The sequence below is a fragment of the Musa acuminata genome, chromosome BXJ2-6, assembly GCF_036884655.1.
Source record: "Musa acuminata AAA Group cultivar baxijiao chromosome BXJ2-6, Cavendish_Baxijiao_AAA, whole genome shotgun sequence".
NCBI lineage: Eukaryota > Viridiplantae > Streptophyta > Magnoliopsida > Zingiberales > Musaceae > Musa > Musa acuminata.
This window is the reverse complement of record NC_088343.1, coordinates 8,890,339-8,912,709: the sequence shown is the minus strand read 5'-3', so window position 1 is coordinate 8,912,709 and position 22,371 is coordinate 8,890,339. Positions and strand designations below refer to the sequence as shown.

The following is a 22,371-nucleotide window of genomic DNA, read 5'->3' as shown; positions in this document are numbered from 1 at the left end:
GCACCAACATGCTTAGTTATTCAATGACTATAAAATCAAGAAAAGCTTGTGCAAGAAAAAAAAAATATCTTGACCTGCACAGGCGAAAGAACGAGATACTGAAAGGCTAAGATGCTGCAAAGTAGACACACCTAGAGGATGAGACACCCAAGATCCAACTTACCTTTAAGAAGAAGACTAAGGACTAACTTGCCTTGTAGGGGATAATCAAGGCTAAAAAGAGAATGCTCCTTAGTGAGGTCACGAAGGCTCAAATGAGATAATGAGCCTCACCCTAATATCTAAGAGAAATTTATAGGGAGGAGATCAATCTCGCTCTTCTCACATTAAAGATAAGTGTTTCTTTTGGTCAAATCAAAAAGACAATAATAGATAAAAGGATACTTTGACAAATGTAAAAATGATTGAAGTATCAAGATAACCTCGGAGAGCACAAAAGTGATCAATGTACAAAGATCAAATTGAAAAGCATGAAAGAATCCTATCAAAATGGGAGGTATAATATAAAATATATCTAAGACGCCTAAGTTAGAAAAATTCGACCTAGAGAAAAAATCTAACACTACGAGAGATACAAGATAAAATGTGCTTGAGGAGCGTGAGTTAAAAAAATTCGACCCGCGTAAGAAAAAACCCATTATATATATATATATATATATATATATATATATATATATATATATAACATAATCTTAAGTTGATGTAATTGACTTAATCTAGCTTTCGAGTTTGGGATCGATATTACCAGTGTTATTCTATTTAATTGGACATAAATCTGATCAAAAGATTAAAAAATATTACTTGTTTATTGACATCATGATCCCCCGCTTATGTTCATCCATAATCAATCACAAAACGTGGAAGATCTGCAATTTCATTCTCTTTCCACCATCAAGATGTGGAAGATCTGCACGTAGCAACCCCACTCTTCCTCTCTGCTTTCTATCTACCATTGATGTGTACCGACACTTAAGCATGTTTCAGATGTTCTAATTGCAATGTAGTACAACACGTCAGGCTGCATTGCCACCGACTACATGTACTACATCAATCAGAGATGGATTACAGCCTCATCTTGCCTTTCCACCACCCGTTGCCACATGAGCAAGTGCTAATAAGATCTTCTTAACAAGTCATAGTTTCTTCTCGTGTGCTCAACTCACATAGTTCTTCTTACCTGAGATATCAATAGTAGTTTCTCACCTGAGATATCAATAGCAATCACAAGACACAGAAGGTTACCATGCTCAGCTCTCTACCAAGTTTGTCAAGAGTTCTCTACTTGCCTCGCCTTCTTTATTCGACATATACTAAACATTGGCTTACAGAAAAGAGACTTTGAGTCTCTTCTTTTCACTATCTTCTGACACTATCCTTTACGCACAGTTCCCACCAAGGACTCCATTTACAGTGGCCTCCTCTTCTTCTGTTAGCTCATTCCCATCCCTCGGTGCAGCACCAAGGGAGGGTGGGTGCCTGCTCCTCCGAGAACAGAGCACCACACAGCTCCTCTCCCCTCAAGAAACCATCTTCTTCCATGAAGATGGAGGAGCAATGGGACTTGGTTTCCAGAACACAGTGGTGCTGGTCCAGCAACGCTCCAGAGTAGGGACTGGCTTCCTCGTTGAGCGCCGCACTTGAATCCGTGTCGGAGGTGCCATCCCGGAAGCCAAGAGCTCGGCCGTCCTCCTCGACCTTTGGTGTGGCGGGATCTGCTAGCTTGGCCATCAGCGCTCTCATCTGGATCAGAGCCAACGATCATGGAGTGTCCCAAAGCGAAACCGGGAGTGTGCTCTGCGGTGGCGGCTTACCTCGTCCATGAGCGCCTCCTTGTCGCCGCGGAGCGCGTCGACGTCGAGCTTGAGCGCGTCGTGACGGGCCTTGAGCGCGCCGTAGTCGCGCTCCAGCTGCTTGGTCTTCCACCGGGCGCGGCGGTTCTGGAACCAGACGGCGATTTGCCGGGGCCGGAGGCCCAGCTCGTGAGCCAGCCTCACCTTCCTCTCCGGGTCCAGCTTGTTCATCACCTCGAAGTCCTTCTCCAGAGCCTTCACCTGGTCGACACTCAGCCGCCGCTTCTTCTGCCCGAGAGACGAGGAGCCATTGGAGCACAGCTCATCGTCCCACTCCATCTCCTCCGTTCCCTCGAGGAGGAGCGAGTGGCGTACTCTCTCCTCGGACTTGTCATTTCCTTCCACTGGAACAACCCAAATCACTATGAATCACCAACAGCAAATCAGAGGTGAAAGCCTAAATCTACTTCTTAATACCTTTGAAGGAGTCTGAGCTGCTGATCCTCTTCATTGGCTTCTGATGCCTGCTCCCCTTGTTCATGAGCTGAAAGGGAGACAACAAGTGGAGTCATGTTGACACAATTGAAAATAAGATGGAAGACAAAAGGAGCTGTTTTGATCTCCATCTTTACCTCATTATTGTCCTCACGTTTGACCTCCTCTCCTGCGTCCATCACCAGATGCAAAGCTTTCTACCTGGATCTCTCCAAGCATGAACAGAAATTGGAAGAGAGAGAAAGAGAGAGCAGGAGGTCAAGCAGTCATTAAATGAGAGACAGTGTAGAGTTATGTAGGGTTGGGTTTGGCACACCCTGGTTAAGGGGCAGGAGAACAGCAAAAATGATGGCACCAACGTGGAAGAAGAACACACTCATCAGATTGATTTTGATGATGTTTAATCTGAATTAAAGTCAGAACATGACACTTGGAGGAAGAAATCAATGTGGCTTTGGGGTGATAGGTCCAAAAGCCAAACATGTCATTTTCCTGTGGAGGAGACATCGGTGCCTAATTCAGCAAATATGAAGAATCAAACCCATGTCGCCATGTCTCTTCAAAAGTCATCAAAGAAATAAATTCACTCGACGCACATCCTGCAGCTCAAGTAATTCTGCATCTGAAATCCATTTCAATAGATTTTGTGTCCTTCCTATGGCGTCTTTCTCTATTCACGAGTCAAAATTGAAAATAATGGCAGATTTTCTCTCTCTCTCTCTCTCTCTCTCAGACACAGAGGATTGAAGCTAACAGATAACCTGTCCCAGTCCTACTGAAGGTAAAATATCTTATCAATCCAAGTAGTGAGTTAAGAGGTCTCATAATTCCCTGGTCAAGCCTAGTAATCTGTGTACTCCAATAGCAACCAAACAGACAAACAAAAAGCTTCATGTTCTTTTGGAGATAAAGATAAATGATTGAGGTAAAATATACATGGCAAGCTTCTTTACTCTTCTTTCTTTTCCAGGTGGAATGAGGGTTTGTTTACAGTATAATATCATAAGATTGTGTATGTCGACATCCTACATTAAGATTAGCTTGCATGTGTAGCACAGAGGTGATAGTTTAAGCACCAATGCAACAAGATCATCGTCCATTAAGGCTTTGCATCACAAAGATTGTCAAGGGAAGTATGAAGGCCTCCTCGAAGAAAACATGATGACAGCAATGTTTGATCAACCTAGCCACCTTCTTCACGTCACAAGAGCCCAACCACCACCGAAACCCAAAACTCCAAGAGAATATGACTCCTGACACAACCTACAACACTAAAAAGAGCTCATTTTTGTTCATCCAATCCACTCATATCATCACGTCACCCACAACCAATCCCACCAGCTCAGAGGGCAGAACCAGCCATGTCTAGCTTTTGTAGGTTTCATACTTTTTCTTTGGAGAGAGCATAGAGTCGGACATCAAATAGTGTTACTGATTAGAGTTATGTGACCTATTTTTCTTGTCTCTTGTGCTCAGTCTTTTCTCACTTCAGCCAATGATGATCGGCTCAGTGTGAGGTCTTTCAACATCTCAAGTATTCTCGTGGTAGATAATATTCTCGAGACCATATCCCCCATGATGAGATCGTGACATGCAGGAGATGAAACTACGTCTACATTTGCGGCTTAGCAACTTGTTCTTTGAACCAATCCCATATGATCGCACGAAAAGCAAAATTTTTATCTCTCTACAGGGAACACAATCCCCTGTAGTCTAATCCTGTAGGTGTCAAATGGCCTAGACAGAAAGGATGATCGTAGACATAGGATCAACCAAATGGAAAAGAATTCTATTAGCTACATGACGACTCTGCTTAAAATCTTTCAGCTTTTAGTTCTGAGATTTAGCTTGAGAAAAGCCTAAACAACAGAGTTGCAACCATGCGCAGCTCAGCTATTTTATGGCCAGAAAACTACAGCAAGCAACCACCTAAACTATGTAAGCTGAGTCTCATGATATGTATATCAATAAATTTAAAGATGAATGAACTTGCACTGACTTCAACTTGGGAAAGGAATCCCAGGTTTGGAAAAGTTGAGAAAAAAAAGCAGAATAAGGACTGTCACAGATTCCCAACAGCCACTACCCTTGCCCTACTTTGTACTACATGCAGTGCACCAATCCACCCCTTTTTTTAGGGGCCTAAGAACGAAATGGTGGTGGTAGTGGGTGCAATCTTACAGGCTCCTAAAAAATCGTACATGCAGGAAAAGAAAAAGATTGGATTGGCAGGTGGAAAGAGAGGTATGTCTGCTGACCTACGGAGAGTTGTTTATATGTCTCGTTGTTTAAATGTAGTGCATCAAGAAAGAAAGAAAGGGAAAAGCTTGTGTACTGAATACCTGGGAAAAGCTTGGCCAATAAGAAGGTGATGATTGATTGAGATTCCGCGTGACTACCACCAAATAAATCAGTCACTTCTGGCTGCAGAGACCTAGTAAAGTAGGAGATAGCTCAGATGTCAGTACATCATAGGAATGCACAAGCACTAGGACAGGTTTGGCGGCACCTGAGCAGGAGAAGTAGCTGTGTTGCCTTAACAGTTGGACTGAGTAATATATATCCATTTCTGAGTTTCTTGCAAGCAAAAAGCCACCTTAATGGATGCTTCGGTTTCAGCTGATTCAAATGCAATGGAATGATTGCCTGGAAACAGAGAAACATCCTTAGTTCTTTCCGTTTCTGTTGATATTTTCAGAACTTATAAAAGCATAAAGAGAAATAAAGGAAAGAAAACATATTACTAAAGGGTATTTTGAGGTGTATTTTGAGGCCTACCATTGTGTTTTGAGGCCTTGTGAGTTGTATTGTCATCCAGCAAAGGAAACAGAGTGAAATAAGCCCTTGGAAAGCAAAAGGGCATGTTCTTGATTCTAACTTTTTTCTTGGATCAAAAAATCAGATGATCATGACATTGTTCATTAAGAAAATATACAAAATAATAATAACAACAGGGAATATTTAAGTCTCACAATGAAGAGAGTACAACCAGCAGAATGAAAGAATCAAGGGGTGTTGCTGAAACAAGATTATTCCTGACCTGACAGAACAATCCATTCCTCTTAGAATCCGCAAAACCCTATGCGCTACTTTCTTAAGGAACAATACTCCAGTCTTTGTAGTTTCCACAAAAGAGTTTGTTTCTTTTGTTATGCTCCAACCAAATGCACCAGTAGGTAGGTAATCTGTGATAATCCCAAGCCCATTAAGAAGCCCTCATTGATCTATTTTTCCATCCAGTCCGATCAAAGGCCTTTGGTGTTACTGGGATGATTTGAATAAGTAGGACCATGATTTCATCCTGTTCGAATACTCAGCAACAATGCAACCAAGAAACAAGTGATAAGCAGTTTCCATCGTTCAAATATCGTCATGGAAACGACAATTATTAAAACTATTCCAGTTCAGGTTCTGATCAGTTGGGAGCTTTGTCCAGGATGAGTTGCCAAGCCAAAAAATGTTCATCTTTCAGGCATATGGACTTTCCAAATCCATAGTGGTGAGCAGATTATACAAAGATATGACAAATAAGAAACTGCCTTTACCTAACTAAGCCATTCATATCCTTTGAAAATCTTCCTCCAGAATATTCAGTAACCTTGAGTATTATTTCCACTTCTCAGTAAAAGTTCTCGACGCCCAGTTCCACCAGTTGAGTATCCTCAAGATCTTACAGCTCATCTGCAGTTGAAGTTCCAATATCATTGGCTAAGCTAAATAGAACAGAAATAACCCCCACGAGAATACCTTTGTTGCCGCAATGATATTTCTAACATCTATATAATTGGTTGCATGCACATTGGATTCATTACTATGAAAATATAGTGGCATCAACAGAAGATGAAAATTGTAACCATGGTTCATAATTTGAAAATCACCAAAAGTGGGTTAAGGGGGAAAATTGGCATTGAACATGGTGGCATCAAACATGATATCATACTTTCAAGATAAAAAAAAATCAGAGTGGGATATTTTTATTTAAAATATCAAAATGCATAAGATGCACATGTCCAAGCGAAAGGGATGCATGTGCTGGCATTGCACCGAAAATTGGACAATTAGGGTGGGATTGGGCATGAAATTAATCTAAACTAACATGTGTTATTGAAAAAAAAAGGAAGGATTAACATAAAATACATAACTAAACAGATAGATATAAACTAGATCTTGTTAGAACAAGCTGTGTTGCAGAACCTTCCTAAACTAGTTGAATCCATATGTATTTATAAGTCAAATCAATGCAGCTTAACTTTCTAATACCTGCTTAATACAATGATCTATGTTCTCATGAACATATAATCTATTAGTATCAGTGTTCTTTTGATCTTTGCATGCCTCCTGTATAAGTTTACTGGAGCATACTAGTACACATTACATGAAAAATCAACAAGAAAAAATATTGGTTCAAAGCAACTTAAAATGGTCAAGATGAGGATTCTTTTTCCTTTTTGCAAAGTACATAATGTAACAGCAGATTTTATAGAACAAACCAATCGTGTTCTTATCCTGATTAGCATCATCACAGATTTTCATTAACCAAAAGCTTAATTTTACTGGACTTAAATTCCAAGAACCCTGTGCTAGTATTCATGCAAAGCTTATTGTGGAAAACAATAAACGGGTATCGGTCAGCAGTCGCAGTCACTGAGTATTTGCCATTTCTCTGACCTACAGCAGAACAATTCTCAATCTATGTGAGATTGTGTGGTACACTGCACTTCTACCTCATCATTCTCTTCTCCTTACCAAAGGGAGATCAAGGAGGAGTAGTCTATTGATTTTCATGAGTAGAAAGAGCAATCAGGGCCCTATATTTATACACCACTATACTGCTTCATCATGAGGCCTAATTGACTTAGAAACACTAATTCCATCCATCTAACTTGGTGTATAGTTTCCTTGTATTATCCAACCGAGACTTGACCATTTCACTCGAGAATTCAATAAAACCAGATAAATCCTATTGGTCATATTTTAGGCCTAAAATACCAGAAAAGAGAAAACTTCAAGTGCCACCACCACGCTCTAACCATCTTCTAAGAGATTCAACGTGATTAAACAAGACAGGCTTAAAAAAGAATACGTAATGTCAACTCGTGGTCGGTCGCGATCACATGATGTGATCCGAACCATCTTCGACGACTGTCAAGGCAACAACTAGTAGCCTAAATGGAAAATACTCTCATGTATGGTAAACAGAACGACTACTACTTGTCCATGAAAACTACTGGAGACGAGGTCGATCAAGGATTTCCTGAAGTTCGTCAGCAAGTTCGAGACTGCAAGTTAAAAATCTCCCCCCCCCCCCCCCAAGGCAATTTGACAAACACATTACAGTCAACCAACGACGACATGGACTTTCTCTATTCAACTTACGATCGCATCGCAATTCCCACCCAGACAATTTGACGAACACTCGACTGTATCAACCGACGACATCACGGACTTCGACGATCAAGACCATAATTGCATTGCCACCCAACGCGTCAATCTGGAATCGGAATGTCGTACCTGATACGGCCCTGCCGATGTAAGCAACTGGAATCGCCAGCAGCCCGTGACAAAGAGCTGGATTTGAGGGCTTGCAAGTCAACATGTACAAGACATGGCCATCATTCCTTCACCATTCGACGAGGCTTCCATGATGCCACTACCTTTATGGCGAAACTTTACCTGGAAACAGCGCGTGCCTCCTCGCCCTCCTCCCCCTCCTCCCCAATGCATTTGCTCGGAGGCTTCGCTCCTGGGTGGAGACGGCACCCACTCCTTCCAGAGCGTACACGATTGATGCTCACCGCGTCACCAAAGACCCCATCGATCGCGTACTTTCCCTTAAGATAAACCCCTCTTCCTGGCCGTCTGATGCGTGATGAACGAGTGACGGTTCACGACAGCTGGTTACAACGTAAAAAACAATATTTGTTCCCTTCAAAATAAATAATAAACAAATATGATATAATAAAAAATGAATTCAATAATTTCATCCACCAGCAAAGAAATATCAAACGCCACCTGTCATGCCCAGTTGTCCCAATAAATTAAAATCGCAACATTATGCTCCGCTTTGCCCCGCACCTGCAATGATTGCGCCCACGTTGGTCGTCCAGTGAAGTTTCTGCCCTCTGATCACCATCTGACGTCTAGTGCTTCGATGGCCGCCGAGCTTTATTATTCTCGCACACGGCGAACTCGTTGATGGAATCGATCACCGTCCCTTCTTCAACGGACGGTTACCAACCGAATAACAATAGATGTAGCAGATGAAAGGAATCGAAGGATCTGAACCGTACCTAATTAGATCCAACGGCTGGCGTCGTGTTCTCGGGGTTTGATAGGCCTACCTCCCGCACCTCGCACTCTCGCTCTCTCCCTCTATATAACCCTTCGCGACCCCTCTTCGCCTCTTCACACTGCAAACCCTAGCTAAGTTCTCCTAAGTATTCGCTGCCCGATCTCGGCTCGGATCTGCGGGATCTCCGGCGGTGGACATGGCCGCCGCATCCCTTCGCTTCGCTGTGCTCGCTGCCGCGTTGGCGCTGCTCGCCGTGACCTCCTTGGCGCAGGGCCCCAGCCCCGCCCCCATAAAGCCTCCGTCCCCGGCGCCGACTACTCCCCCCGCCGTCGCCCCCGTCACCCCTCCGGCCGTGGCTCCCGTCCCTCCGCCGCCGGCCGTGACGCCCACAGCCCCACCCCCACCCCCGGCTTCCCCTCCTGCTTCCACCCCCCGTTCGGAGGCTCCCGCCACGTCCCCTCCCGCGCCGCCACCGGCCACACCATCCCCCTCCTCCCCGACCTCTCCGATCTCCACGCCCCCTACCTCGTCCCCCACCTCGACACCGTCGGGCAATGTCGCCGCCTCCACGACTGTAGGCTGGATCGCCGTGGTGTGCGCCGCGGTCGCCACCTTCGCGCTCTAGGTGGCGTCGTTTCCGCTGGGCTCGCTCTCAGCCGTCGATTGTTGATCGGACGATCTCTTTTTTTTTCCCGCATGATGTTGTACTATTATTATAATGATTGCTATGGTTTGTAATTTTTTGCTTTGTTATTTGACTCTGGTGGTAGACATGTGACCGGGCTGTACCATTGCTTTGTAGTGGATACTTCTCTTTGTTTTACCGTTATACCCCGTGCTCTGGGCATTGGAGGGACGCGTGTCGTTGTTTTGATGGGGAATCTGACTGGGACACGTGGGTCGTGTCAGCGGGGGGCCTCAGTGAAGTCCAGCTGTGGCGGTCGGATGACGATGTCAGGTCTTGCATCATGTAGTGGTGGTGGCGGGAGGAACGGCTACAGGGCGAGTTGCAAGGAGCGGGTGTGGAATGCCCGCAGGATGAGGCGAAGGAGCGGCGGCCACTGCGCTCCCAGCTCAGACTTAACTATTTCATTTGGTCTGAACCTGGACATATCAGCTGTGCATGACCCTATCGGATACGGCATGTTGGGGATTGACGTACCTCATGCCATTATAAATGGCGACTGTTTGCTGTTTTGCCGTGGGCTAGTGTTGATTGCTGTGTGTGCAATTCATTTCGGGAATCAAGTCGTTCGGCATCCCTTTGAAATCAAATCGGTTTATGCAATTATGAACCATGTCATGACGTTTGTATGTCTCAGCATAAAGGATTCTCTCATATAAAAAACATGACATGTCTCACTTCAATGATATCGAATCGGTTTATGCAATTATGACCATGTCATGCCATGTGTCGTAACCCTTTTAAATCCAATCAGTTTAATCACGTGTCATTATGATCATTTAGTTATTTTAAATCAAATCATGTCATTGTGTAACTATAGTTTGAGTTGAAAAATGCATGTCTCGTCTCCAATAAAAAAGATTAGGATAATTTATCACAAAAAATTAATAATAAATTTTTATCATATGATGTTCAAGTATTTAATTTTTTTACTTTGATTTTTTTAGAGCTTCGATCAAAATATCTTTAAAATCATAAAAAGATAATTATAATCTTTGATTAGGTTTGAATTAATTTTTTTAATTGAATCAATTTTTTTAGATGAATCGGATCATATTGATTTAAATTAAATCTTAATTATTTAATTTGATTTAATTGTATCTTAAGAGTATATTTTGATTTTTTTTATAATTACTTTCAACTTCTTCACCTTCACTCCACATCCATCGCTCGTCCCACTTCATCGCCTTCTCTCCCTGCCTTCTCTCCCTCTTTATTGATTTTCTCCTCTCACTTTTTCTTTGACTTCCTCCTCCTCTCACTCCACCTTTGCTACCGTCTCCTCCTCCCACTTTATCACCTCTTATCCCTCTTTATTAGCTTTCTCCTCTTTTTCATCCTCATTTTTCTACTTTTACTCCTATATTGGTCTATCCCTCGTCTCATTCTCTTCTTCCTCCGTCTCCTCATAGTTTACCTAAAAAGGTCGGTATACTCAAATTACACTCGATCATATATATATAACAAATAAAATATATTATTTTAAATATTAATCATCTTAATTTTATATTTAAAAATATTGAATCTCGAATTTTGATGATAAAACTAATTGATTGTGTTTAGATGTTTAACTACATTTTGAGTGATGTTTAACTACACTCGATCATATATATAACAAGTCTACTCAATCAGAATTAGACAATTGACGCAGGAGGAATTGATGTTGCGTCGGAGGAGATCACGTCAGGATATTGGACGGTAGAACGCTTCGGACGTCGGGCATCGGGCCAAGGAAAGCGGAATTGCGCCAAGGATATCGGGGTTGTGGAGGTCAACCGTCGATTGGGCAACAAGCCATAATAGAGGACGATACGCTGAAGAATCGAACGAAACGCCAACCAATGACGTGCCAGGCAACAGAATGTCAATTCGCGTTGTAATAATTGTCTAGATTGGAGTATAGTTTTGGATTGTGTGTGCAGGATTAACTACGATAACAATGAAGACATAAAGCGAAACAAAGTGCCGGAGTCAAGCGCGAAGGATTCGTTGGGAGTTCGAGAGTCCGATGAAAGTCCGAAGGTTCGTCGGGAATATTATCGAAACTAGCCAAGAATGAGTAGGGAGCTTGCCGAAGTGTAACGGACAAACTTCTAAACAAGATGTTGGATGTAATGCTTATGTCTGTCCGTTGTCTTTTGGCATGTTCATGCCTTGTATAGCAGGTAGAGGGGCGGCCGAAGGCTTATAAGTCCCATTTTAGTTGGGTTGGTGGCCTCTTTAGGCTTGTAAATAAAGGTTGTGTCATGTGGACACGTTCGAGAGCTTTTCGGTCTGTAATGGACCATTTTACCCTTTGTTGTGCAACTATTCAGAGCTTGTAAAGTCTGTTTGTAATTTGCATTGTCTATGAAGTGTTTTTCGGACATGTTTGCTTGTGGATCCCGATTGAGGCGTTCTTTTAACCCGTTCTCTCTTTTGTTGGTCCTAAGGGACAATGGGAGGCTTCGGGGAGGCTGACCTTTGCGGACGGACGCGCGAGGGTGCCGCACGCCTTAGGCAAAACCAGCTAAGGTCGTGACATTATGGTATCAGAGCGGGACAAGCACTCATAGAAACACTTGACATGCAAACGTGGGGGACCTAGCGGGGCTGCGTTGAGGGCAGTCAGCACACGCGCGACCGTTTGAGGGAAAACGGGCATGGAGATGTAGGGAAAGGAGTCGCTCAGAGGAGCGAGCATCCGAGATTGGCATTCAGAGGAATGGCCAACCCTTCGCGCAAGAGGCACCACGAGAACAGGCAAGCTTGGTTGAATGCGGAGCGCACAAAGGCTGGGATGGCTGAGTTTGAGCTACGGCTCAACGTTGACAACTATACTTGATGGTGCTCTAGGCAAGCGAGGCGTTTGGCAAGAATGAGACCATCCAAGGTGGAATGAGTTGCTCAACGACCAAAAGAGTTATGCAAAGCTCACAGAGGTGAGGGGAATTGCTAACTCGAAGAATTTGGTACTCATGCATGGGCTTGTATGCGGACGATGGAATGTTCGTGGCCATCCCAAGGCGACCGAGACTCGGCGCCATGGAGCATTGAAACTTTCTCTTCGGCAGGCGAAGGATACGTCCGGAGGAGGCTGAAATGTGCAACGAGTTCAGCATGTTGCTAGGCCTTGAGGGGTGCAGCGGTGGTTGTATTGACGTGGAGGCGCAATCTAGCAAGTGCGTCTGCAGGAGGCAGAACAATGCACAGTTTGTTCAGCAGATCGGAGTAGTCCAAGGGGATGGTGGTCTCCGAAATGAAGAGAGATGTTGCTCCAACGGGACAGTTATCCAGGAGGGATAAGTCTCGGCACTCCAGAGGGAGAATCATGTGAGACGGACTTCACATGTTGAGGAGGAGTACTTCACAAACAACAACTTCACGAAGCTCGATGGACCGAGCAAGCGGCGAGGAGTTGTCGCTTGATCTCGCTCGAGAGAATGCATTGGTGGATGCATTGCGAGATCAAGTGGGGGAGCAACCTGAAGCAACTTAAATGAAGGCACACTTAGAGTCGATATGGAGATCGGACTCAAGGGAGGGCTGACCCGTGGAATGGAGGGCGCGAGGGCCACCATCGACTCAATGCAAAAACGAGGAGCGGTGCAACTTGGGTGTAACTTGGCGAAGTACCCAAGCCGCATGAAGGGAGCCAACAGAGAAGTTGGAACATGGAGCAGAAGCACAGTGCTTTCCTTAGACAGAGGTCAAAGACATGAACTCTTGCAGAGGCAAGGGTAGGATCATGTTGTTCCATGGGTCCTTCATTCTGACGGAGCGGACTCATCTTGCATGGTGCCAAAGACGAAGGGAGCTTCTGGGCACATGCACCTTATCTCGGAGGAGCATTTGATGGAGGAACTAAGGCGACTCAATTTGCGGAGGCGAAGTTGGGTTCAGAAGGCCTTAGCACGGGGCAAGAGGACGCAGAGGCGGGTACTCTTGAAGAATATGCCACAGTGTTGCCATTTGAGTTGCTGTGAAGGAAGCAGTGCGCAGCGGAGATTGTGCTGGTAGGGGCAGAGGCCCAGGATCCAGACAATGGTGCACAGATTACAGTGAAGTCGGTGGACTTCGAGAACTACTAGGCGACGGATTGTCCTAGAGCAGTGCTTCATCTAGGTGTGACCCAGGAGTGGGTGGATGAAGGTCGATTGCCAAAGGAGCGAACAAAATCGAAGGTGGAAGAGACCCTGCGATGCATTGGCAGAGGCCATACATGGAGGGTTCACAATTCGAGTTTATTCCACAATGATCAGAATGCAATGGAGATGTCACCAGGAGGCGACATGGTGCAGCGGATCGTGGTGGAACAGTTTGTGGCAATGCGACGCACACGACATTGTCCCGTGAGGGATGAGATCATATGGAGGTATGATCGGGAGCTACTGGAAGCTCCACTTCGGTGAACAACACGACGGCAAGAAGGGCTATGGATTCAAGGAGTGAAGGCCATGGTACCGCAGAGGCGGGTCTTCCGGGCGTGCATCGAATTTTGCATCGGATGAAAACCTTGGTCATCAGCATATGGGGGCTGGGTTCCACCAAGGGAAAAGTTCGAATGCAAGTACCAGTGAGTTCCATGGAAGGGACTTGATCATACAGAGGTATGATCGAAGCAGCTGGAGAGTTGGACTGCTCCAGAGCTTATATTCGCTTAAGGGAGCCCGACAAGTCAGAGGACAAGGTCGAGTAAGCGAACGTTGCTACCAAGGAAGCTAAGGAGAACAGAATCGGTGTAAACTCTACAACGTGATGGCAGAGGCCATGCATGGGAGTTGCAGTCTGTCTTTCCATCGACCAAACAGACTGCTTGGAGAACACAGAGGTGTTGAAGCAGGGGGTCGAAAGGGGCGAGGAAGCAACGACGAGTCCAGAGGGACTTAGCTACCCAAAATCAAGCATCAGTTAGAATGGAGGTGGACTCAGAGGAGTGCCACGGAGACATCTCTACTGATTGTGAAGAAAAGGGATACAGAGGCGGGGCGACGGATAGTAGGGCCATGGGCATGCCAGCGCCATGGTACCGCAGAGGCGGGACTTCCGTGCAAGTCATTGATCCCTTGCTCTCATGGAGGGAGAGCGCTTGGTCGTAAAAGGGGCCGAGGAGGTGGAGCATGCAGAGGCAATCTCCAAGTACCGTGACAAGGCTGAAGGGCAGAGGCCAAGAAACTTCGTAAGACCGGTGTCAACAAGTTTCTCATCAAGATAGCCGTAAGTGAAGGACTTCGGGTCATGTAAGAGTGCACGACCAAGGAACGAAGCAGGCAGTACGCGGTGCTGTACCTTTGCTACTCGATGGAGTAGGCGGCAGGGTTGATGGAGAAGACGGTACAAGCCCAAAGGCGACCTCATCTATCAGAGAATTACTCCACGTTGGGGTGAAATCTTCCCGCATTCCAGAAGTTCGATGGCATTGAGAAGGTGAATCACAGTAGCCAACTCAACGCAAGGAGTGCAAACACTTCAAGTGCTTCAGAAGTGTGAGCAAAGAGCAGGCGAAGACTAGTAACCAGCTCGATGCATGAAGTACAACCTCGAGGAGGCGGGCGAAGTCAAAGTAACCTTTGCCTTCTCAACTCTTAAGAGAATGGGCGAAACCGAGTACCCCAGTTCTCTTATCTATCCAGCAGAGGAGCTCTGCACAAGTTCAAAGACCCTTCGAAGATAATGGAAGACAATAGTTGTCAAATCCTCACCAATGGTGATCAGTGCTACTGAGAGTAGATCGTCCGCTTCATTTCCCAACGAAATGCCAATCGAAAGCGGAAGTGATGCGAACCTACTTGGATGTGACAACTAACTGAAAGAAGAGTCAATGAGCAAATTTTGTGGAGGAAGGATCCAAAACTTCAGAAGTTTGCGAGGCGATGCTCGTTAAAGCTCCAACAAGCATCCACCCAGTTCAAGTAGCATGTAGAAATTTTGAGAGACTGGCGCAGAAAAGATGGTCTTTTCCTTCATTTGGTGGATCCGCAAGAATCGACATGGATCAACACAACTCAGCCAAAACCCCCCAACAGAGTCAGAGTCATTGGTGAGTTGTAGCAGCATGGCGGATTAAAGGGTCGACTACTCAGAAACAGCAGCGGAGAGCAGTTGGGAGCCAGGAGGCGCATTGCAGCTGGAGCAGAAGATTGAAGACTCAGCAAAGGCGAAGAGTTGCAGTGTTCACAAAGGCTTCGACGAGGACGTCGAAGGGATAAGTGGGGGAGAATGTAACGGACAAACTTCTAAACAAGATGTTGGATGTAATGCTTATGTCTGTCCGTTGTCTTTTGGCATGTTCATGCCTTGTATAGCAGGTAGAGGGGCGGCCGAAGGCTTATAAGTCCCATTTTAGTTGGGTTGGTGGCCTCTTTAGGCTTGTAAATAAAGGTTGTGTCATGTGGACACGTTCGAGAGCTTTTCGGTCTGTAATGGACCATTTTACCCTTTGTTGTGCAACTATTCAGAGCTTGTAAAGTCTGTTTGTAATTTGCATTGTCTATGAAGTGTTTTTCGGACATGTTTGCTTGTGGATCCCGATTGAGGCGTTCTTTTAACCCGTTCTCTCTTTTGTTGGTCCTAAGGGACAATGGGAGGCTTCGGGGAGGCTGACCTTTGCGGACGGACGCGCGAGGGTGCCGCACGCCTTAGGCAAAACCAGCTAAGGTCGTGACAGAAGGGTGTTCGAAAGCTCGCCGGAAGGTACGTCGGAAGTTCGTAGAGCTCACCAAGAAAGATCGTAGCTTGCCGAAGAAGCTCGTCGGAACTCGCCAAGATCAAATCATGAAGTCTAAGAGCTTACCGGGAGTCCGTAAAATGGTTTCCAAGAGTTTATCGGAAGACCGCCGGAAGTTCGCCGGAAGCTCGTCGGAAGCTCGTTGGAAGAAGTCTTGACTTGCGAACTTTGTAATAGCTTAGGAAATTTCTTTAAATTCGTAGTTAGTACATTAATTAGGGTTAAGATTAGGTGTTAATCTTATAACCCAAGTAGGGGCTAATTGGGCCCGAGTTCGGACTAGTTTGGGCCAAGTTTGGAGCCCAACAAGTGAGTTAAAATAGTGTAGGCGGTGGCACCGCCCAAAGCCTGAAGTATCAAGCGGTGGTACCGTCGGATTGGGCGGTGGCACCGCCCAACACCCGAGAGTTCAGGCGACCAGCCTCGAAAACCCAAGAGATTCAAAATTTGGAGCCCAAATTTGAATCCTCTTGGGGCTTATAAATACCCCTCAATTCTCAACCGAGAATACAACTTTTGAGAAGCAAGAGATTGAGATAAAAGTCTTAGCAAAGCTTTTAGCAAGTTTTTGTTTTCAATAGCTTGAGTGTTCACCTCCCTCTTTCTCTTTGAAAATTTATAAGAGTGTGAACCACTTGTAAAATGTTGTAAGAGGGGTATTTGTCCTTCCCCTTCAAAATGATTTACTAGTGGAAGTTGGGAGCCTCTTCGAAGAAGGCTTCACAAGTAGATGTAGGTCATTTTGACTGAACCACTTTAAATTGGTGTGTTCCTTGAATGTGTGAGTTCTTACTTTCCTGAAATTATTATTTACACTACTACTAGTTTTCGGTTTTCATCTACTCAAGTTATTATCGAAACGAAATCTCCTCGTATTTACGAATTTGGTTTCAAACTTACCAGTTTTAATCCGCTGCACTAATTCACACCCCCCTCCCTCTTTAGTACCGCTCCGATCTTAACAAAAAAAATGATACTAAAATTTATTATTATCTTATCTTAATAGTTCCAAAGAGTTTATATAGGTTTGATGAAAATTTAAAGAGTTATACTTGATCGTAGATTTAATAAAAAAAATTTATTTTAAAAGTTAATCATCCTAAATCCATAGAAAAATAAAAAAATACTAAGCATATTATTATATCACATTAGTAATTTTAAAAAAGTTTGGATAGATACAGTGAAAATTCAATGAGTTACATTTAATCATCGATTCAACCTAAAAATATTATATTTAGAATTTTATTCAACATAAAATTATAAAAATAAGAAAAAAATGATATTAAATATATTAAAATCATGTGTTAGTAATTCTATAGAAGGTTAGATTGGATTGATAAAAATGTCTTGGTTACACTGGTATTACATTCATTCATAGATTTGATAGCGATCAGATCAAATCTGATTTTAATCAACTTGACTTAAATCATAACATTCAGGATTAAATGACTCATTGATCTATGATTTGAAATAACATAATCAAAGGTATTATTGAAATAAAAAAAGGTATCCATCAATAAAAGCCCATTATAAAGACAACATGATACTAGAGATTTTTTCTGATAAATTATCTAAAAAATTATGCCCAAAATTTTTTTGATAAAATTTCTTCATTATTCAAGTTGGTACACATCAGTGGACCGTCAAAAAATTATGACAAAATTTCTTTATGGCTAAAATAATTTTTATAATAATCTTCTATGGCTAAAATTCAATAAGATATCTTGGATGAGTCAATAATGAATTTGAGATAATGATTGTAGTTATATATATATATATATATATATATATAGCCAAGATTTGTTGGAAGATTAGTTATACTTACTAACTTAACGACATACCAAAACAAGAAGTAGTTGAGTAGGGTCGCCATCGCTCCCGGTGAACATAAATCCGTTGTTACTCCCTCCCAGACACACCCCCCATTTAATTTGTGATTATTGCTTGCCCGTCCGCTTCTCAACTAACTGTGGTGGGCGAACCGAAGTCGAAGGCGATTCCCAACCCACCCCCAACCACAACAACACAAACCTACCCGGCTGACCATTCGCTATCGTGCGGGTTCCATGGGTGGCTCCCTTCGGGGTCCGTGTGACCACCGAACCGCTGCCCCACCTTCTCGTGGACGTGACTCTCCTTCTTCTTCTTTTCTCTCTCTCAAATTCTCACGCCTCTTTCTCTCTCCCTCTCTCTCCCAAAAGTGGTAGGTCAAGTAACTACGACTCCCCGGCGTCCTATATCTTCGCCGTCGTCGTCATCGTCGCGTCTTCTAGCTGCGCCTGCGTTGGATGTGGATGGGCAGGGCGATGGCGTTGCGCCGAAATCGCTTCCTCTTCCCGGCAACCAACGCGTCCTCTTCCTCGTGCGGAAATCTGGAATTTTGCCAACCTCCTTTCCCGCCGTCGCCCCCACCCCCTGCTCCCATTCAGGAACCCTCCACCACCGTCCGCTTCCGTCACTCCACCCTGCTCCCCTCCCTCCCAATCGCCGCCGCCTCCCTCCTCGCCGCCGCCGCTTTCCTACTCCTCGTAACCTTCTTCTTCCTTCGCCGTTGCCGCCGCCGCAGGGCGGCCGCTGACGAGGAACAGTTCGGTGCCTTTGAGGACGGCGTCGGCGGCGTCGAGATCGACCACCATGTATGGTACATCAGGACCACCGGCCTCGATGAGTCCACCATCCGAGCCGTCACCGCGTGGGCGTACAAGGCCGACGACGGCGTCCTCGGGGAATCCCCCGCTGACTGTGCCGTCTGCCTCTCCGAGCTCCGCGACGGCGAGCTCGTTCGTCTCCTCCCCAAGTGCGGCCATGCCTTCCACCTTACCTGTGTCGATACTTGGCTCCGATCCCACGTCAATTGCCCCCTCTGCCGTGCGCCCGTCGTCTTCCCAACCTCCGTCTCCATCGATTCCGAGCCTGGAGCGAGTACTCTACCTTCCTTCTCCTCCGCTTTGTCCTCCCCTGATTCCGCCCTAGATTCAGTCCCCTCTGCTCTAGAGGATAGCCATCAAAACGATGGCCAGCAATTGGACACTGGTCAAGGCGCCTTGGAAGTGGAATCAGAGGGGGACTCGTTGGAGTTTGGAGCTGGAAACCGGATCATGATCGATCAAATCCCAACTTTTGAGTTGCAAGTGCCTAGTGATGTCAGGGAACAAGGGTTCCAACCTATTCGTCGATCGTTTTCTATGGATTCATTCACTCTTCCTCATCCCATGCATAGGCCAGACTTGGAAGGTCTTAGTGATCACACAAAGGAACCCACCCTGAGAGAGGTGTTGGATGTCAGAACCTGGAGAAAGGAGGGTAATACTTCTGGTGGCACTGCTTCCCTACCGAAAGAAATTGAAATATCTTCATCGAGTGCTAGTGGGAAATTCTTCTTGTCGAGACACTTGCGAGCTCGTAGCTCAGTTCTCCCACTATAATAGTCCTTATGACCGAAGTATGTTATTAAGCTTATAACATGGGGAATTTTTGTACATATCAGTGGTTCTCTGCTAGTTAAGAGCTTCACTGTACTAGTATCTGTGTGTCAAGCGGAAATATAGAATGCCAACCTTGTCACATATGTTGCATCGGTCATGTTTAAGGCTGGAAGAGAGTTTTGGGTTTAATTCACAGCACAACAAATGGATGATAAGGTTTGGTAAGTCGAGCTTCTGCTTGGATGCTAAGTGTCCATAATTGTGAATATATGTCTAGAATGTAAAGGACTTTACACTGATTCTGATGCCAATTGATCAAGTGAGTTTGTTGGCCTTTTTTTTAATGCTTTGTCTACTTCATTGTGACTATTGGTAGTTCATGCATTTGTGGGAGAAGCAGGATGTTCTAATGATGAAACTCATGAATGCACTTAAGGCTTTGATTCATTTATTATGGTTCCAGTGTTTCTAGTTTACCTTCTCTTTTGTCTGATCACATATTTTGCTAAACCAAAATGGAGCTGAGAATTGTCGTGTATCCTAAATAATGATATCCACTCCAGCAGTAGCAGATGTCGGTGCATGTTAGCTATGTTCACCATGTATCCGTTAGCCTGAATTTGTTAAAGGTTTTCTGCTCATACTGCAGAGTTAATTTTTTGGCAAAATTATTATCAGTTTGGTCATTTATGCTCTTAGTGAGAATGAACTGCATACCAAGTGTACCTTCTCAATTGTTCTAATCTGTACTTATTTTGTGAGCTGCATACTGCTCGACCTGAGTTTCATGTTGACATTAACTTAGCAGGAAATAGCTTAGGTTTAATAGACCAGTGATATGGAATGAAGCTTGTGATCATCCACCACTGTTGGTGCCATGCTCTCCATGATTTGGTGGTTGTTGTCAAGGAATCGATTGTTCCAGTAATTTGTATGGAGTAGACTTGCCAGCAAAGTAAAATTGTTTAAGACCAGTTTCTACTAACATTCATATACAGAAGCCTGTCGTCGTTTCTTTTTACTTTCTTCTCAATGCGTTGATATGGTATGGCATGATGCTTCTTGAAAAGTATCAATTTTCACTAAGGTTTCCTGAACATACTAATAGAAAATGGTTGGAACAATAACGAAAGGATGGTATATTATTACTGGGCAGACTTGTGTATAGATGGTAGTGATAGTGTAAAACAGGAGAATCTAAGCTGTTAATTTAGGGTGGGCTTTCCGATAGCCTTCGCTTACAATTAGGCCTTTGCAAACATATTGATACTGAGAACAGATTTTATAGAGAACTTTAGCGAAGAAGTCAGTTATCTTAATGGTAAGTTAGAACTGTTAATCTAATTTTTTTTACTCTGGCATGGAATATGAAAACTAGTGAAAATTACGGGTAAGTTTGGAACATTCTGGTTGCTAGTATTAAGCCTTTTATTCTGATGTCAGTTGTTAATGCATTGTCACATAAGGAGGTCAAGTGCATATGAAATAACTATGGGAGACATCCAAAATAAGGCATGATCATTATCAATTTCTCCTTTGAGGCTAATCTTTTGGCTCTCTTCATGCAATGAAGTGTCTGATTAGTGAGGTCTTGTGATTAATAAGCCAATGATAGCATTATTTTGCTAGCAATTGTTTCCACTTTGGTATGAAACTATTATTGAATGGTCAATCTTCTCGAGTACTTTGGTTTAAAAAAAAAAATACTGATTTGGTCTGGTCCAAGTACTTCTATAACTCTCTCACTCACTCCTTTGCTTACCCTTGTAGGTATGTTCTTTTTTGTTTTTGTCTTGATAAGTGCAAAGTTGTTCTTTCTCCCAAACTGAAGCATGTGAAAGTTGAACAGTTCAACTTTTAATTTTGAACTAAATTAGAATCTTCATGATGGTTCCAGAAAAGGTGTACCTAACACTGCCACATACTGCATTACAGTGTATTTACTTAAATGATATTAATGTTAAAATTTTAAATCCTATCTTTTTTTCTCATCTAATTCTTCTTTCTTAGCGAAGGACGTTCATCAGGGGCACTGAAAACATATGGATCACAATTAACTTGATGACTCTGATGGTTCTGTCACATAGTTCCTGTGGCTTAGAAACACATTATCTATTAAAGAAACACGAGAGATAAGATTTATATATGAATGATCCTCGGGATGAAATGATAGATTAATGTAGACTGTAGAATATCCTGTATACAAAATAATGTAGTATATACTTAATGCTGTTGAAATGTATGCCAGGTCAAGTTTAAATGCAGATGTTGCTTGTCTTGTAGGTGTAGTAATATTTTGGTTGACTAAGTTGCTGATTATTTTCATGTACATAGTCATCTGCATTCCTTTCATTCACTGCACTCACTATAAGCTGACCATTTATTTTAAATTTTTATATGTTTGGAATCTGTGTAGGATACACCTTGATTGTCATAATGCATAATGTTTCCTTGAGAGTAAAGCTACGTTTATCTGTTACATTGACCCGGAGAAAAGTTTTTTCTAGTGATCACGATTTACTAGTTTTACTTTTGCATATTTGGTTGTGTTAATGCAATAGAATATGGTTTAACACTGATGTTGATGTCTGGTTGTTGATGGCAAAATTAGTACTTGTTGAAGTCACTTTCATAATTGACTAAATACTCTGTATTCTTACAGTGTAAATATCTTTGAAGTACCAGCAGATAGGTTAGTTATTTTTCATTTGTGATTCTATTTTAGTTTTTAATATTAAAATTCACATCACCGTTCATGTTGATGATGTGCCAACATAATGTGTTGACTGACACAGGTTCCATAGCAAGTTAAATTAATATATGTACACTCTCAGGAGTCAGTTCTTTACAATGCCGACAAGATACAATAAAATTGGCACAAACCAAAACTTAAATCTATAGTTTCCATCCTTGAGATATGTTCAAGAAACAACTTGTGTCACAGGAGTAGCTATAATATGTGAAAATTTGAGGAGTTC

The 22,371-nt window shown here is 43.6% G+C and overlaps 3 protein-coding genes across 5 annotated transcripts; 2 read left to right on the top strand and 1 right to left on the bottom strand.

The window, feature by feature from the left end:
- Nucleotides 1-1,263: 1,263 nt before the first annotated feature.
- Nucleotides 1,264-8,092, bottom strand: LOC103987450 (homeobox-leucine zipper protein HOX20). Of its 3 annotated transcripts, none has more exons than XM_009405758.3 (8): nucleotides 7,797-8,092; nucleotides 5,064-5,966; nucleotides 4,795-4,931; nucleotides 4,628-4,719; nucleotides 2,423-2,486; nucleotides 2,268-2,334; nucleotides 1,812-2,194; nucleotides 1,264-1,740 (listed from the first exon to the last, which is right to left on the bottom strand). In XM_009405758.3, exons 5-8 carry the CDS (start codon nucleotides 2,462-2,464, stop codon nucleotides 1,435-1,437), a joined length of 798 nt encoding a protein of 265 aa, XP_009404033.2. In that variant the 5' UTR covers nucleotides 2,465-2,486; nucleotides 4,628-4,719; nucleotides 4,795-4,931; nucleotides 5,064-5,966; nucleotides 7,797-8,092; the 3' UTR covers nucleotides 1,264-1,434. The 3 variants fall into 3 exon arrangements, with proteins under 3 accessions (XP_009404033.2, XP_064968261.1, XP_064968260.1); XM_065112189.1 differs by having other exon boundaries at nucleotides 2,423-4,719; nucleotides 5,064-5,169; nucleotides 5,258-5,966; XM_065112188.1 differs by having other exon boundaries at nucleotides 2,423-4,719; nucleotides 5,064-5,586; nucleotides 5,831-5,966; nucleotides 7,797-8,073.
- Nucleotides 8,093-8,773: 681 nt separating this feature from the next.
- Nucleotides 8,774-9,202, top strand: LOC135613820 (arabinogalactan protein 1-like). Its single transcript, XM_065110847.1, has one exon. The coding sequence runs from the start codon at nucleotides 8,774-8,776 to the stop codon at nucleotides 9,200-9,202; it is 429 nt and encodes a 142-aa protein (XP_064966919.1).
- A 9,072-nt stretch (nucleotides 9,203-18,274) lies between these two features.
- On the top strand, nucleotides 18,275-19,393 carry LOC135613819 (RING-H2 finger protein ATL52-like). The gene has a single exon (XM_065110846.1). It carries the CDS (start codon nucleotides 18,275-18,277, stop codon nucleotides 19,391-19,393), a length of 1,119 nt encoding a protein of 372 aa, XP_064966918.1.
- Nucleotides 19,394-22,371: the final 2,978 nt, after the last annotated feature.

Bases quoted from the DNA above. Each gene is read 5' to 3' on its own strand.
- LOC135613820 (XM_065110847.1), top strand. From the start codon at position 8,774: ATGGCCGCCGCATCCCTTCGCTTCGCTGTGCTCGCTGCCGCGTTGGCG.
- LOC135613819 (XM_065110846.1), top strand. From the start codon at position 18,275: ATGGCGTTGCGCCGAAATCGCTTCCTCTTCCCGGCAACCAACGCGTCC.
- LOC103987450 (XM_009405758.3), bottom strand. From the start codon at position 2,464: ATGGACGCAGGAGAGGAGGTCAAACGTGAGGACAATAATGAG. The intron at 2,335-2,422 runs GTAAAGATGGAG...TCTCCCTTTCAG, and splicing joins AACGTGAGGACAATAATGAG to CTCATGAACAAGGGGAGCAG. The intron at 2,195-2,267 runs GTATTAAGAAGT...GGGTTGTTCCAG, and splicing joins CAGCTCAGACTCCTTCAAAG to TGGAAGGAAATGACAAGTCC.